The following is a 14,825-nucleotide window of genomic DNA, read 5'->3' on the forward strand; positions in this document are numbered from 1 at the left end:
TAAATTAAAGGCTATAGGAAAAGAAAGTGAGGGTTCTTAACTGAAACTCATTTCCCTTTAGGTCTGCATTTAAAATTGGTCTCCTCTACTGTATTCATCTATTAGGTTCTCCTGAGAACAAATGTGGCCAGAATGGCAGGTATTTTAGAGTATATACAGAGAATGATATGAGTGCATAGGCTTTGGAGCCAGAGATTTCCTTTTGAATCCCACCACGAGCTACTTACTATTTGAGTGACTTTGAACAAGTTAAATAGCTCCTCCAAGTGTTAACTTCCTCACCTGTTAAATGTGAAATAGTCTATATAAAAACATCTATCTTAGTACTTGTTATATAGAAGCTACTCAGTCATCCTTATTATCTTTCCTGAAATGATCGTTTGTTCAAAGCTAGCATGTGTTTTAGAAGGTTTGAGGGGTATGTTAGTACCACTCTCTCAAATAGACATATAATGCAAGCCACATATATAATTTTGTAATTTCATGTAACCAGGTTGAAAAGTAAAAAGAAACCAATGAAACAAATTTATTTTATTTAATATCCAAAATATTATCATTTCAACATATAATCAATAACATCATTAGTTAGATATTTCACATTCTCTGTTTTCATTCTGTCACTGAAATATGGTATATATTTCAACTTACAGCACACCTCAATTCAGACACAAATTTTCACCAGAAACAATTTGATCTGTATTTAGATTTCATGAAATTTACAGTTGAAAATAGATTTACAAACCCAAATTGTTCTGAACATACCTAGAAGTTTTCTAGCAACTGAATCAGTTACAAAAAATACTTTTCCTTTAAACATTTACATCCACTTTTATAAAACTGGCTCATATTTTTAAGAATAATTGATTTGACTTTGAATGAAAGACATACCTGCTTGAAAACTATATCCAACTTAACTAAATTCACTGACTCTAATTTAGAAGGGTATTGTGAAGTTGAAAAGCCAACACTAAATTTATCAATAGCAAAAATAAATTCTTCAAAATTTTCTTGTAGTTTTTACAACCAATTTACATGTACTGTCAATTAAAACTAAAATCTTCTACATATTGGCTTAGATAAGGAAAATGTGTAAAATCAACATTGATTTGTATTGTAAAAGTTTCCATTTCAGTACAAGTTGTCATACCTATTAGCTAGTCACAAATATACTATTCCTTTCTCTGGAGCTTCAGATTTAGCCTACTTATATGTGGTGTGATAGTGGTATTGGTGAGAAAACATAAATCACATTACCACCATTTTTTGTTTTTGGTCATTGAGCTTTTTTTTTTTTTTGCTTTTCATTTGTTTATTCATTCAACAAGTGTTTTTTCACCTCCTCTCATGCCCTGTATTCTTCTGGACAGTGAGATACAATGGTGAACAAGACAGGCAAAGTTCTGGTCTGCCTGGATCTCACATTCCAATTAAGGCATTAGTGAACAAATACATGTTACTGGGTAGTAAGTAGTATGTTCTAATACCATTTTCTGTAAGAATAAGTAGGAAATTTGCTTATGTTTTAGTTTATATTTATGTTATCAAACCCTTATTGTGTTGATTTATTTATTTTTTTTTGGTGGGGGAAGGTATTTAAGTTTATTCATTGATTTATTCTTAGAGGAGGTACTGGGGATTGAACCCAGGACCTCATGTATACTAAACATGCATTCTACCACTTGAGCTATACTCTCCCCCTGATTTGATTTTTGTTAGCTAGATGTTTTTCTTTGAAGATAAATTTTTCATAAGAAGTACACTGTATCTTTTCATAGGCAATATAAAGAAGATGAAAGTCAGTCAGAAGACGACTTCAGAAGTCTGAGTGCTTCACCTACTTATAAAGGCCTTCTAATGGTACAGGACTGTATGACTGACAAATGCTTTTTTATAAAGTAAAATAATAATATAAATAATAATCTCCTAGGAAAGTTAACTATTTTTCTATGAAATGTGTTGCAGTCATTACAGAATCAACTTAAGGAATCAAAATCTAAGATAGATGTACTTTTAAGTGAAAAGCTGAATCTCCAAAAAGATTTGGAAAGCAGGTGAGAGAAACTTAAGTCATTTTTATTTAACTTTTATTTTAGTACATACTGATATTTTGAATGTTTAATAAGTCATTCTAGCCCCTTTTCTCTAAAACTAATGTTGGGAACCTCATACTCTTAAATTCATTTTAGTCAGTAGTCTCTTATATGATGAAAAAAGTATGTCTACATTGGTAGACAAGGGAAGTGAGAACATAAGAAGATGAAACTGGGTAGGAACTCAGAATAGAATCAGTCTTATACCATCAGATTTCCCATTTCCAAATTACTTTAGAATGTCTTACTATTTCATCGTATGTCTATCTTGTGGAAGGAGAGGAAAATTAAAAAGTTTAAATGGCATACAACAGAAAGATTTATTTATATACAGCATTCCTAGCACAAAAGGGTAGCACTCTACCTGTTGACAGAGGGTAGTAAGGAATGCACATTGTTGAGACTTTTTCTCATTCAATGAATATTTGTTGAATACCTATGGTAAGTTTGACACTGTCCTAAGCTCTGGGACCAAAACAAATACCTTGTTCTCATAAAGCTTATACTTTAATGCAGAGGGACTGATGCTTACAGTATAAACCATTTATGTGAAATTTAAAGGCTGCCACATAATAATGTAAATTTATGGTTCTATAAATATGAGGTAAAATTTATAAAACACATATGGGAATAATGAACAGTAAATCCAGGACAGTGGTTACCTGCCATATGGGAACGGGAGCAGTGACAGTAATAAGGGACAAACATGGAGTTTTAAGTTTATGTATAAGGTTTTAGTTAAAAAATTTAAAACAAATTGCTATTCAACTTTGATAAGCTTGAGGGGTGGATATTCTTACCTGTACATTTGAGATAATTCACTATAAAACAAGTAATAGATTAATAACAATAAAAAAGTTAGAAAATTTTGAACAGGGAATATCCAGTAGCCAATAAATACGTCATTAGCAGTCGTGAAATATTTTAAGAACTTTTAAGCATATTTGTGACAAGTAATAGGGCATACTCTATTGTTATATATCTTTATAGTTTTATTCAGTAAATTGAACATGTTCAATATTTATTTTCTACAGGCCTACACAGCATGAATTAAGACTTTATAAACAACAGGTGAAGAAGCTGGAGAAAGCCCTTAAGAAAAACATCAAGTAATTATATTTTACCAAAGTGGCAAATTTATTAGGATTTTGTATCTTATCATTTATTTTTATTACCTGTCAGCCTAGTGGCAATGGCTTGAAATTACCAGGCTGATGGGGAGGAAATGACATTAAAAAGGGATATTTCTGGTTTCACAGTTTAAAAAGTTTCTACTGTGTTGGATTTGACTATGTATTAATCTTAAATAAGAACAAGGAAATGGTGATTGCCTGATATAATAGAGGGCAAAGGTTTTAACTAGAAAATTGTCTTTGGAAGTCATGGAGGAATTGCAAGAGACTTAATTGAAGTTAGAGGTGACAAACCCCCAATTTTTGTTGGTGTTAGTCATGACCTTAATAATGTGTAGCCTCATCACACTTTAAAACTAAAAGTACCAGTATGAATGCAGTGAGCCATTCATATCCACTACTTGTATCTCTTATATTTGAAAAGCATGTACTCAGGAGTTTCAAAAAGTTGGTCCTCAAATAGTGATAGTATTTTCTGAAGATTATCTATGTGTATACTCTTTGATTTGAGGGACTGGGACTTGATGAAGTAGGGTGGTGAGCATTGGAATGAAATATTTTTTAAATGACATGTGTTAATATATGCATTAGATTATTAAATCAGTTGTATTAGTGTATGTTGATTCAATCTTCAGTGACAGCTGTGTTTCCTCCTTCCTATGGCAACACATGCCACAGTGAAGGGCAAGTATTCTGGACATCCAGGAATTATATATTGAGTTGAATTAAGATAGGAGGGAAGGAAAACTGAAAAAGAAAAGAGAAGTGGAAGTTTTGGAAAGGTTGCACTCATTCATTCAATTAGTATTTTTTTTCCTTCCTACTTGCTTGACCTTTTGACTGCCTGTAGTATCTTCTCCAGTCTGCTTGGCATTCTGAATATTGGAATTAACAGTGGTAAACCAATAGAGAAGGTCCCTGCTGTCATGGAGGTTACGTGAAGAGGGAAGGACAATGAAAAAATAAATAGGACAAGTTTGATATAGTATAAGTACTAAAGGTAAAATAGTGTGAGCGTTCCTATTGTGTGAATTTGGACAAGAGGTGGTGGTTACATGGACTTGGTCAAAGGTGGCAGAGGTGGAGGTGGTGAGAAGTGTTTGGAGTATTGGGGGTAAAACTCAGGACTTGGTGATGGATTGGGAATATATAGGCAGCTGAGGGGGCAGAAATCCAGACTCCTAACTTTTGGGAGTGGGAAGTATAGCGCAGTGGTAGAGCACGTGCTTGGCGTGCACGAGGTCCTGGGTTCAATCCCCAGTGCCTCCATTAAGGGGAAAAAAAAAAGACTAAGTTTTACCTGAATAACTGGGTAGTTGTTAGTGCATTAAGTAGATAGGAAAATTGGTCAGGAAGCAACTGGGAAAAGGAGGATGTAAAGGAGATTAAAAAGTCAGGGAAGAAGGTGTAGGGGAGGAAAACTTCTCCTCAGCCCTCTTAGGGGCCCTGGCTGGGCCTGAAAATTGAACTGACAAGACAGATTAACATGAGACAAGTGTATAGATTTATTTAATGGAAGTTTTGCCTTACGTGAGAGGAGATGAAGACTCGAAGAAACAGTTAAGCCTAAGTGTTTTTATACTAGGTTTCATGAAGAGTGGAAAGTTGTGGGAAAATGTGATAGTACAAAAGGGTATAAACCAAGGGTAGTAAACTGGGGGAAACTCAGATTTCTCTTGGCATCCCTCTGTCTTCAGAGATAAAGATGCTCCTTTCCTCCAGGTACAGGGAGAGCACCTGTCACATGAGGGTTTTATGTCTGCTTCAGGGGAAACGGGGGAGGTTGAGTCCTTCCTGAACCTGCCCTTTCTCAGATTCCTGCAGCTTAAAATATTTCTTATGTCAAAGTGGCATGTTCTGGAGAGGCATATTCTGATCCCCTTCAAAGGAACCTTAGTGATTTCAGTATATCAGTGAAGATACACACACACATACATACATACATATTAATGCACGTGCTTATATAATAGAGATATCCAGTCATCCTTCATTATTCACAGATTCCATATTTGTGATTTTGTGAATTTGCCGACCTGCTAAAATTTATTTTTAATCCTTAAATCAATAGTTGTGGCACTTTGGCAGTCATTCATGCATATGTCCAACACACACATTTCCAGCTGTTGCACAAGGTGATGCTCTGCCTCTCGTTTTGGCTTTCATAATGTAAATAGTCAGTTTTTTGTTGTCATATGCCACTTTTTTTTTTTTCATTTTTTGCTTCTTGTTGGTGATTTTTCCAAGATGGTCCCCAGGCCTAGTGTCAAAGGTGCTATCTAGTGTTCTAGACACAAGAAAGCTGTGATGTACCTTACAGAGAATGTCCTAGATAAACTTCATTCAGGCATGAGTTCTAGTGCTGTTAGCCGTGAGTTTAATGTTAATGAAACAATATTAAATAAGGTGTCTTTAAACATTAGCACACATAAAACAAAATTATATACTGATCAGCTGAGGAAAATGTGGCCAGAGGCCTGCAGGAAACTGACCTTATATCTCCCCTAGGTGTGTGGTTCAGCATTTGCTAATTCAGTGTGTATGGTAGCTTTATAGAACGTAACTGCAACGAATAATGAGAATTCACCGTGTATATATTTTTTGTTGTTCATTTGGGCTCTGGTTTTTAGAGTGACTTTTCTTTAAAATTGTGATTCAGGACCAATCCCTGCTATATTTTTCAGCTGAATTTTTAAGAAATGATTTGGGTTTTCAGAAATTTAAATTTGGAATTTAAAAAAATCTATTTGTTAATTTGTTTTTAAATTTGGAACTTTTGTAGCATCTAGATGTGGAACAGAGAATTAGGAATATTAGATACCTTGCCCACATTGCACAGGTGGTACATGGAAGAATTTGGAAAGAAATTAGATCCATACCCTAGCATTTGGAATCTCAAGGTCTCACACTCTTAATCGCCAGTTTAGTAATTAGAATCAAACAGAACAACCCAATGAAAAAAATGTTTTCAATGTAAATTTCAGTGTAAATTTTTTTTCAACCCAATGAAAAAACATTCCAAATTTTTATTTTCTGCAGGGGCAGAGATGGAATATTTTCTCAAAGAACTCCTGATGTTAGTGAAATAATTAAAAATAAAAATCTTCTCTCAATCCAACGAATCCTTTCCACATATGTAGAAAAAAATGAAGTTTTATAAACAGTTTTATATAACAGTTGGAATAAATAACCATCCGGACTATGATGTGCATTAGAGGCAGTCTAAAGGGATTGCAAAGGCAGAAAGAATATAGCCAGGCAAATATAGTCCCTTACATACATGTGAACTGTCTTTATCCAAAGGGGAAAAAAACTCATATATTTATGACAAGCAGTAAGTATCTTAGAACCAGGAGCCTAGGCTAAGCTCCAATAGGGGAAAGGAGACAAGGCATCGTCTTCCCTAATGTCCACATTTCAAAGAAGTGGTTCCTAGGTTCCCAAGAAGACATTCCTAGCATATAAAATTAGCAGGAGGCTTATGTAAATCATAACAAGATTTACATATTCTTAGACATAGAAACGATTTACAACTGTAAGTTTTCCAAAGGAAATGCTACAAGAAAAGGAAGGGAAAGTCTCTTTCCCTTTACAACCACAGAAAATTACATTTTTTTCTTTAGATTTGTAGTTACCTTTCACCTAACCAACCTTCAATATCAATGAGGCTATTAATTTAACATGGAAAAATTTGGACTCTTCTTGTTTGAGTTAATGTGACAAACAGGTTAGTTATGAAATTTTGTTGCTAGGAAGTGATCAGATAGGTTTGCTATTGCAAGATAACTAAGGGTACTAAACTAATTCCATTTAATTTTTCAGTGGTATGGTATTTATATTTTGCCAGAAGAAAATAAAATCAGAATCCCATCACCCTGGTTTTTAACTGACAGGAGTTGAGGTGGTCATTTAGGACAATGAGCCAAACTGAAATGAACAATCAAGGCTTTATTCACTTACTTCAGTCATATAAACAAGAGGCCAGAAAGGAAAGGGCTGGCTCCTCAGTGTTCCGTTTTCCTAATGGAATGACACCAGGCAAGGGTCAGTCAGTGACATGCTGCACAGATGGAAGGAAACATCTCGTGCCTTGGAGCCCTGAACAAAAGACTCCTGCTATTTCATTGGCCTAGGAGAAGGGCTAGAAGTGGAAAATACTGAGTCAGTGTGGAAAAAAAGTGTTTCAGTTAAAGCTTCCCACAGCCCACAAAGAGATCTCCAGAACTGGAATCATCACAGGATCATGGAAAGGCTTCAAAACAGTTAAAAGCTCTAAAGTGTCTGCACATAGAAACTTACGGAGATGACTGTAGGAAAGGGGAGACAACACAGTGTTTTAAGTTGAAAGTGCAGTTTTCTGGACTTCCCAGACTCCACAAAGAAACAGCTGTTGCTTCTGGCTACATGGAATGAGTATTTGCTTAAGTTTGTAAAGAATTTCTTAGCCATCTTTGGGGATTTATTTATGGCCTTAGAGCTCTCCTCACTACCCTGGAGACTACAAAACAACCCTCATGTATTTCTGAGTACAGTTATTCTGCTCAAACATAGGTTTCTAAATCACCAATTAAATCATATACAATTGGAAAATAAGGGAATGATTAACATAGAAGTTGCATTGTTTACATGTGATTTTTTCCTAGGTACAAGGACTTAGAATGGCATTATAGATTAGACTTCAGGATGGGGGAAATCTTTGCTTATTCAAAGGCAACTGCCCTTTCATCTCTGTTTTAAAATGAGAAACTGCACCCCGGGCTCCCTCCCTGACCCTCAGCATTAGACTCTAGGCTGAAGCCAAGTTGCACTTCCTCCCTCACCTGTTTTAACCTCAGCTTCTCTGGCCAGGAGCTCCACTTGCATCTTCATAGTCTCAGCATCCTCAAGCTAACATTTCTGCTTTGTTGTCTGTGCGACCTCTGAACATACTTGAGCTGTCTAACTTGCCTCCTAAGGCACCAATTATTGTTTTTGTTAGTTGTCTAGTTACAGACCTGCACCGGTTTTAAATAGTCTGGTTTCTAACACTGCTTTTCTCTTGAGCCCTGTTATTTTCACATGTGGTTTTACAAAATATAACGGTTTTCAGGAGTATAATGCTATGGCAGATATTTACTGTGAGATTAGGTGAACCAAAGGTCAATTTCCCATGACTCTCTGGCTTTAATCCTTGTCTTCTGTAAATTTAGAAAAACAATGGGGTTAAATAAATTACTGCGTGAGAAGTGCTTAGTTAGAAGAGTTTCTACTTAGAAATACTCAAGAAATACTAATTACCATTATCACCATGTTCCCAATGTTAGTTATCGTCGTTATTGAATTAAGATATCTCTTTATTTATCTAGAAATTGGATCACATTTTATTTCCCAGTGACTGTAGTTAGTACATGCAATTATATATTTAGCTTACTGTACTGGCAGTTAAAATGTTATATGTCCATAGTATAATATTTACTAATCGGATTTATAAACAGTTCATTGAAAAGTTTAACATTTTCACCAGATTAAAAGGTTAAATAACATTTAAATTCGGATATATCCATTTACTTGTAGTCCCACTAGAGAGTATATTGGCTTTTCTATGTCACTCTGTGTTCTAGACAATATCCTCTTAGCACTGCCTTTAGGCACAACTGTCAAGTATGTGAATATGGTAAACAGGTAGGATGTCAAGTAGAAAATAGATTGTGAGATCTTTGTGTCTACTAAAGGAAGAAGGTTTTTACCTGGAGCCAGTTCTATTTATTTTGTTTTTGGCATATTGTTTTGCTGTCACCAGAGAGCAGAGAAAAGCAGTCAAGGGGAATACATGTGAGTGGAGGAGATAATTGTAGTACAGTAGTAAGAGATGAGGTAAGAAAAGAGTCAGGAGGAATATTGGGTTAGGACTAACAGCATAGAGAAGTCCAAATGCTGAGCCAAGGAGGTAAGATTTAGTTCATGAAGCAATGGAAAGCCATTGTTTTTTAGTAGGTAGATGGAATATTGCTATTCTATTTTAGAAATGGGAAATTGAGCTTACGAATGAGCCATGGAATCAGTTTTATGGGTCAGAGGTCCATAGGAAACAAACAGGCATACTCAAATTTAAGAAGGTTAATTTGAAAGGGATTTAATAACAGACTTTTTTCAAAGGCTTAGTGGGTAGGTGGGGAGGAGTGTTTACTACAGCCTGACTTTAGAGATATTTGGAGAAGGTCAAGGGTTTGCTAGTAGGTGGATACACTCATATGTTTTTAGGTTTCTGGGCAAAGAGACTCTCCCCTAGAGTTCTGATGCCACCTGGAACAATAGTCTTTCGGGTTTCCGTGTCCTCTTGACTGGCCCAGGTATCACTGTTATCTGCTCTTTGGCACAAGTAGAGTATGAAGAAGGAAGGACCAATTGCCCTGCCCGTAGTTTCTTGCTCCCCTTAACTATAGCCCCCAAGCTTGGAGTACCTTGGACGTTGCTTCCATCCTTTGCTGTAGTTCTTTTCTATTCTGTTTTTGAGAAGTGTTGCGGGGGAGTGATTAGAACTTTATTCCTCAGTCTGTTTCCTTTTGTTTTCAGAGATTCCTTCCAGTTTGCGATGTGTTGAGAGGAATTTGTTTTCCAGTGACAATATAGTTTAAAATTAAAAAAAATTATATATGAATGTATGCATGTGTGTGCATGCACACACACAGGTATATGTAAAATGACATAAAGCTGTTGGGAGGGTAACTGGATCATTAGCTCATTTTGTCATCTTAATCCAATGTCTAGTAAAGCATTTTGTATTATCTTGTTATTTTTTTCCCCTTTAGATTACAAGATCTTATCAGTCAAAAAAAGGCTGATGACAAAAAGGAAAAAGATGAACCCAGCGAAGATAACCAGCAGCAGGCCCTAACTGACCAGAGATACTTTCAGGTATTGAACAGTGGACAGAAAGACTGGTGTTTATAGTGAATCTTGGTTTCCATCACAGTGTAATAAATTATCAGTTGGTAAGGATTATTTTGTATCTGTATATGTGTGTGCTTAGCCTGTCTTTCTTGCCATGACATACCTAGTTGGCTTGACTTAGAATTTGTCTTACCCCTGAAAAGAGACCTTGGCCTAATTCGAAGTAGGGTAGTAAAAATCTGATAAGATTTTATAATCCTTTTTTCCTTGTTCTCCCTGCTTAAGCCATTTCCCTTTTTATTGTTTTTGTTTTTGCTGTTGTTGATACTATTATATAAGTAATCTATTCCTCAGGGCCCTTGTATGCTTTTGTTTTTTCTTTAAATATTTAGTCTACCTGAAATCCAATTTTCTGTGTGGTATCAGGTAGAGATCTAACCTACTTGATTTATACACTGTTTGTTCTTGAATAAATGAGCAATTAAGCATGGTAGTTTACTGACTGAACTTGGCCTGTACTCGTATTTTACTGGGCCCATACAGGTTTTTGTTTAATTCTTATTTTTTATTGCAGTGTGGTCAGTTTATAATGTTAGTTATAGGTGTATAGAAAAGCGATTTAGTTATACATATATATATATACATGTGTTCTTTTTTCAGATTCTTTTCTATTACGAGAAACAATATAGTTCCCTGTGCTGTACAGTAGGTCCTTGTTGTTGATTTGTTTTACAGATAGTAATGTGTATCTCTTAATCTCAAACTCCTAATCTATCCCTCCCTCCTCATCCCCTCTGGTAACCACAGTTTGTTTTCTGTGTTCATGAGCTATTTCTAGTTTATAAATAAAATTTGTATTTTTTGTGTTTTAGATTCCACATATAAGCAACATCATATGGTATCTGTCTTTCTCTGTCTGACTTATTTCACTTAGTATGATCATCTCTAGGTCCATCCATGTTCCTGCAAATGGCATTATTTCATTCTTTTTTATGGCCGAGTAATATTCCATTATACAAGTTAAAATTTTTAAAAATTACTAATATTTTAAAAATTAAGATATTTTACCTAAGTCCTTGTTTCTGGTTTCTCTTAAAAACCCAGAGAATCTGGCAACAAATTCCTGCATAGTCATTATCAAAGCAGAATGAGGCCTTTCCCTTGTCATATATGGGCATCTGCTCTTCAGTTAGCCACAGTCCCAACCCATCTTTGCTTCGCTCATTTATGCTCTTATCTGGCTTCTACAGGCATTTGAGCTTGCAGTTTCTAAAAGACCATTCTTTCTCTACTTTATTGAAATGAAACCTTTATAATATAACACATTCCCTTATATACATAGGTTTGTTTCTAGACTCTAGTTTCTTCTATTTCTATATTATTTTCATACTTTTAAAATTTCTGTAGTTTCATAATAGGTTTTGATACCTTTTAGGAAAAGTATCTTGTTATTGTTCTTTTAAAATTTTTCCTTGGCTATGTCTTTAGCACATTTATTCTTCTGTGTGAACAATATGTCAGCTTCAAAAATAGATCCCATTGAGATGAACTGAAATTGAATTAACTTTTTAGATTAATATTTGGAAAAATAACACATTTATAGCTTTGAATCATCTCACTCAGAAATAGGTCTCTAATTTTATTTGGGTCTTCCTTTATAGCCTTCAATAAAATTTTATATATTTTTAAATTTAGCTCTTGTATATTTTTTGTTCTGATTATTTCCTAGGTATTTTATATATTTTATTGCTATTGTGAATGGGGTCTTTTTTCCATTACCTTTTCTTTTTTTTTTTTAACATTTTTTTTATTGAGTTATAGTCATTTTACAATGTTGTGTCAAATTCCAGTGTAGAGCACAATTTTTCAGTTACACATGAACATACATATATTCATTGTCACTTTTTTTTTTCGCTGTGAGCTACCACAAGATCTTATATTATTTCCCTATGCTACACAGTATAATCTTGTTTATCTATTCTGCATATGCCTGTCAGTATCTACAAATTTTGAAATCCCAGTCTGTCCCTTCCCACCCCCTGTCCCCTTGGCAACCACAAGTTTGTATTCTATGTCTGTGAGTCTGTTTCTGTTTTATATTTATGTTCTTTGTTTATATTTTTAAATTTAGCTCTTGTATATTTTTTGTTCTGATTATTTCCTAGGTATTTGATATATTTTGTTGCTATTGTGAATGGGCTCTTTTTTCCATTTCCTTTTCTAATTGATTGTTACTGGTTCTTCATATATATCTGTGTTGATTTTATGTCCAGGCACCTTTGTGAAAACTGTTTTGTTTTAGATAGCTTCTTGTATTCAGTATATAGCTGAATTTCCTTTTGTTTCTTAGATTCAATTTGAGAAGCTTTGTCCTTTTAATAAGGGAATTAAACCATTCATGAACATTGAGACCAACTCATATATCTACTTTTATTCCTGATACCTTACTTCCTGTTTTCTATTTATACAGTTTCTTGTTATATTTTTTTCTTTTCCTGACATTTGCTAGGTTGAGGTTTCTTTGTTCTTTTCTTCTCTTCAAGGAGTTAGGACATTCATCATTTTAATTCTTTTCTATTCTTTTAATGATTACCCTTAAAAAATATTTTTTTAACTCATACCAAGAATTTGTTAGTACCTGCAAACTCTTACTGAATAAGACCTATATTGTGAGTTTTCTTTTTTTTTTTAATTCCAATGTCTCTTGAGAATTAAGTTATTTTACCATTTATTAATTGTTAATACATCTTTTGCTGCCAGTCATCAGAGTGTGGTTAAGTCATAAAGAAGAATATACTCTGCTGTCAATAATAATTCAGTGGAGGGGAATCAATTAACTTTTCCATTAAAAGATATGTTTATATATAAGAGAAGTGAAATGTCAAAATACACGCTCTTGAACTAAAAAAAAAATGCTCTAACATCCAAAGTCATATTACTAGGAGACCTATAAGTTGTAGCTTGACGTATAAGTAGGGACAAAGATTCAGTATCAAAATGGTATCGCTTGTCAAATGGGCTGGGCTTGCTGGTGGTAAATAAGGAAATGGCTTAACTCTTCTCCCTTTGAACTGGCTGTTTTGAGTCTCCTTTTCTTCTCCTTCAGTGATATGTAAGGTAAATAAAACTCAGAGCTTTTGGCAGGGGTGGTTATAGTCACGTATTATATATATTAGGATATTTAAAATTCAGTCCAGGCATTGATGATATTAGGGAACTATTGTTAATTGTTAAATGTATAATGTATTCAAGTGTGCACTAATACGCCGCAAGGAAGGAAAGGAAGAGAATGTCTAGAATATAGGAGAATCCCTTAGGGCAACTCTTAGTATTGCCACACCTTGTGATAAAGATAAATGGAAAACTCCAACAGCCTAGTCCAGGTAGAATTATTAATGGTCCATACCCTTAGGAGTGAAGATTTGGTTTATCCCAGCAAGTAAAGAACCAGAACCAGCTGAGGTGCTTGCTGAAGGCAAAGGTAATCAAGAATAGGTAATGGAAGAAAGTAGTGATAAATATGTCTGACCACATAATGAGTTACAGAAATGAGGATTATAATTGCATCTGTATTTCCTCCTTATTTTGTTATAAATATGTTCACATGTGTGTATGTGTATATGTTTATAAATATGCACAAACATACATACATGTACATGACAAATATGTTTGTTTTCTTCCTGCTAGTATTCTCCTACCATATAACATAAGGTGTATTGACTTTATGTTATTGTTAATTTTATATCTTAATATTTAAATTACAGAGCATCAAGGAGAAGAGTAGCCATCACTTTAGGACTTTACCTCTTCTTCTGGCGAAGGGGTTAGTGCATTTTCGGTTGTACACTGCATACTTGTATCATGTTAGGTGATCTATGATCTTGGTATTGTCTTTATTTGGAGGTTAATTATGGTTTAAGGCAAAGTGTATGGGTGCCAGGTTGACAAGGGGTGGACTTATGATGGTTAATTTTATGTGTCAACTTGGCTTGATCAGAGGGTGCCCAGATATTTGATCAGACATTGTTCTGGGTGTGTCTGTGAGGATATTTCTAGATGAGGTTAACATTTTAAATGGTAGACTGGGTAAAACAAGTTGTCCACCCTAATGTGAGTGGATTTCATCCAATCAGTAGGACAAGACCTGAGCAGGACAAAAAGGCTGAGGAAGAGGGAACTTTTTCCCTGCCTGACTAACTTTGAGCTAGGACATCAATTTTTTTTTCCTGCCTTCAAATGTTGTAATGAAACATTGGCTCCTCCTGGGTCTCAAGCCTAAGGGCATTTGAATTGGAACTATGCCCCTGGCTCTCCTGGGTCTTCAATGTTGCTGGCTGCAGATCTTGAGGCTTGTCAGCCCCCATAATTGTGTGAGCCAGTTCCTTATAATAAATAAATACACACACACACATAAAACATCCTAATGGTTCTGTTTCTCTGGAGAACCCTGACTACTATAGTATTTACTATTTATATTTTATTTTCTGTATGTTTCAAAATTTTCTTGATGAAAAATTGGGAGAAAAGGTCATTCAGATCTCAGTCAGATCTTCAATTTCTCATCCAGTTCAAAGCTTCTACCTTATGCTTAGTTTATCTCATGTCTGACATACACTTCTTTTAATAAGCAGTGTGGCAAGGAACTGTGATCTGTTTCTTTATTCTCATTGCTCCCCTTCTCTCCTAGTTCTCTGCTGTATCTAGCTGCTTCCAGGGTGGCAGTGAGAGTGGATGT

General features: G+C 34.9%; 1 protein-coding gene and 1 non-coding gene across 8 annotated transcripts in view; both read left to right on the forward strand.

Moving 5' to 3' along the window:
• CEP70 (centrosomal protein 70) overlaps nt 1-14,825 on the forward strand; it is a 61,079-nt gene that overhangs the window by 35,985 nt on the left and 10,269 nt on the right. For all 7 annotated transcript variants that reach the window (XM_014553054.2, XM_032487647.1, XM_014553055.2 and 4 more), the window contains 4 exons: nt 1,776-1,857; nt 1,963-2,051; nt 3,125-3,199; nt 10,009-10,114. In XM_014553054.2, the coding sequence (XP_014408540.2) occupies nt 1,776-1,857; nt 1,963-2,051; nt 3,125-3,199; nt 10,009-10,114 (352 nt within the window). The remainder of the gene's footprint in view (nt 1-1,775; nt 1,858-1,962; nt 2,052-3,124; nt 3,200-10,008; nt 10,115-14,825) is intronic.
• Nucleotides 4,421-4,492, forward strand: TRNAA-GGC. Its single transcript has one exon. It is a non-coding gene; the product is annotated as a tRNA-Ala (tRNA).

Source organism: Camelus ferus, chromosome 1 (assembly GCF_009834535.1).
Source record: "Camelus ferus isolate YT-003-E chromosome 1, BCGSAC_Cfer_1.0, whole genome shotgun sequence".
In the NCBI taxonomy this organism is placed as follows: Eukaryota; Metazoa; Chordata; class Mammalia; order Artiodactyla; family Camelidae; genus Camelus; species Camelus ferus.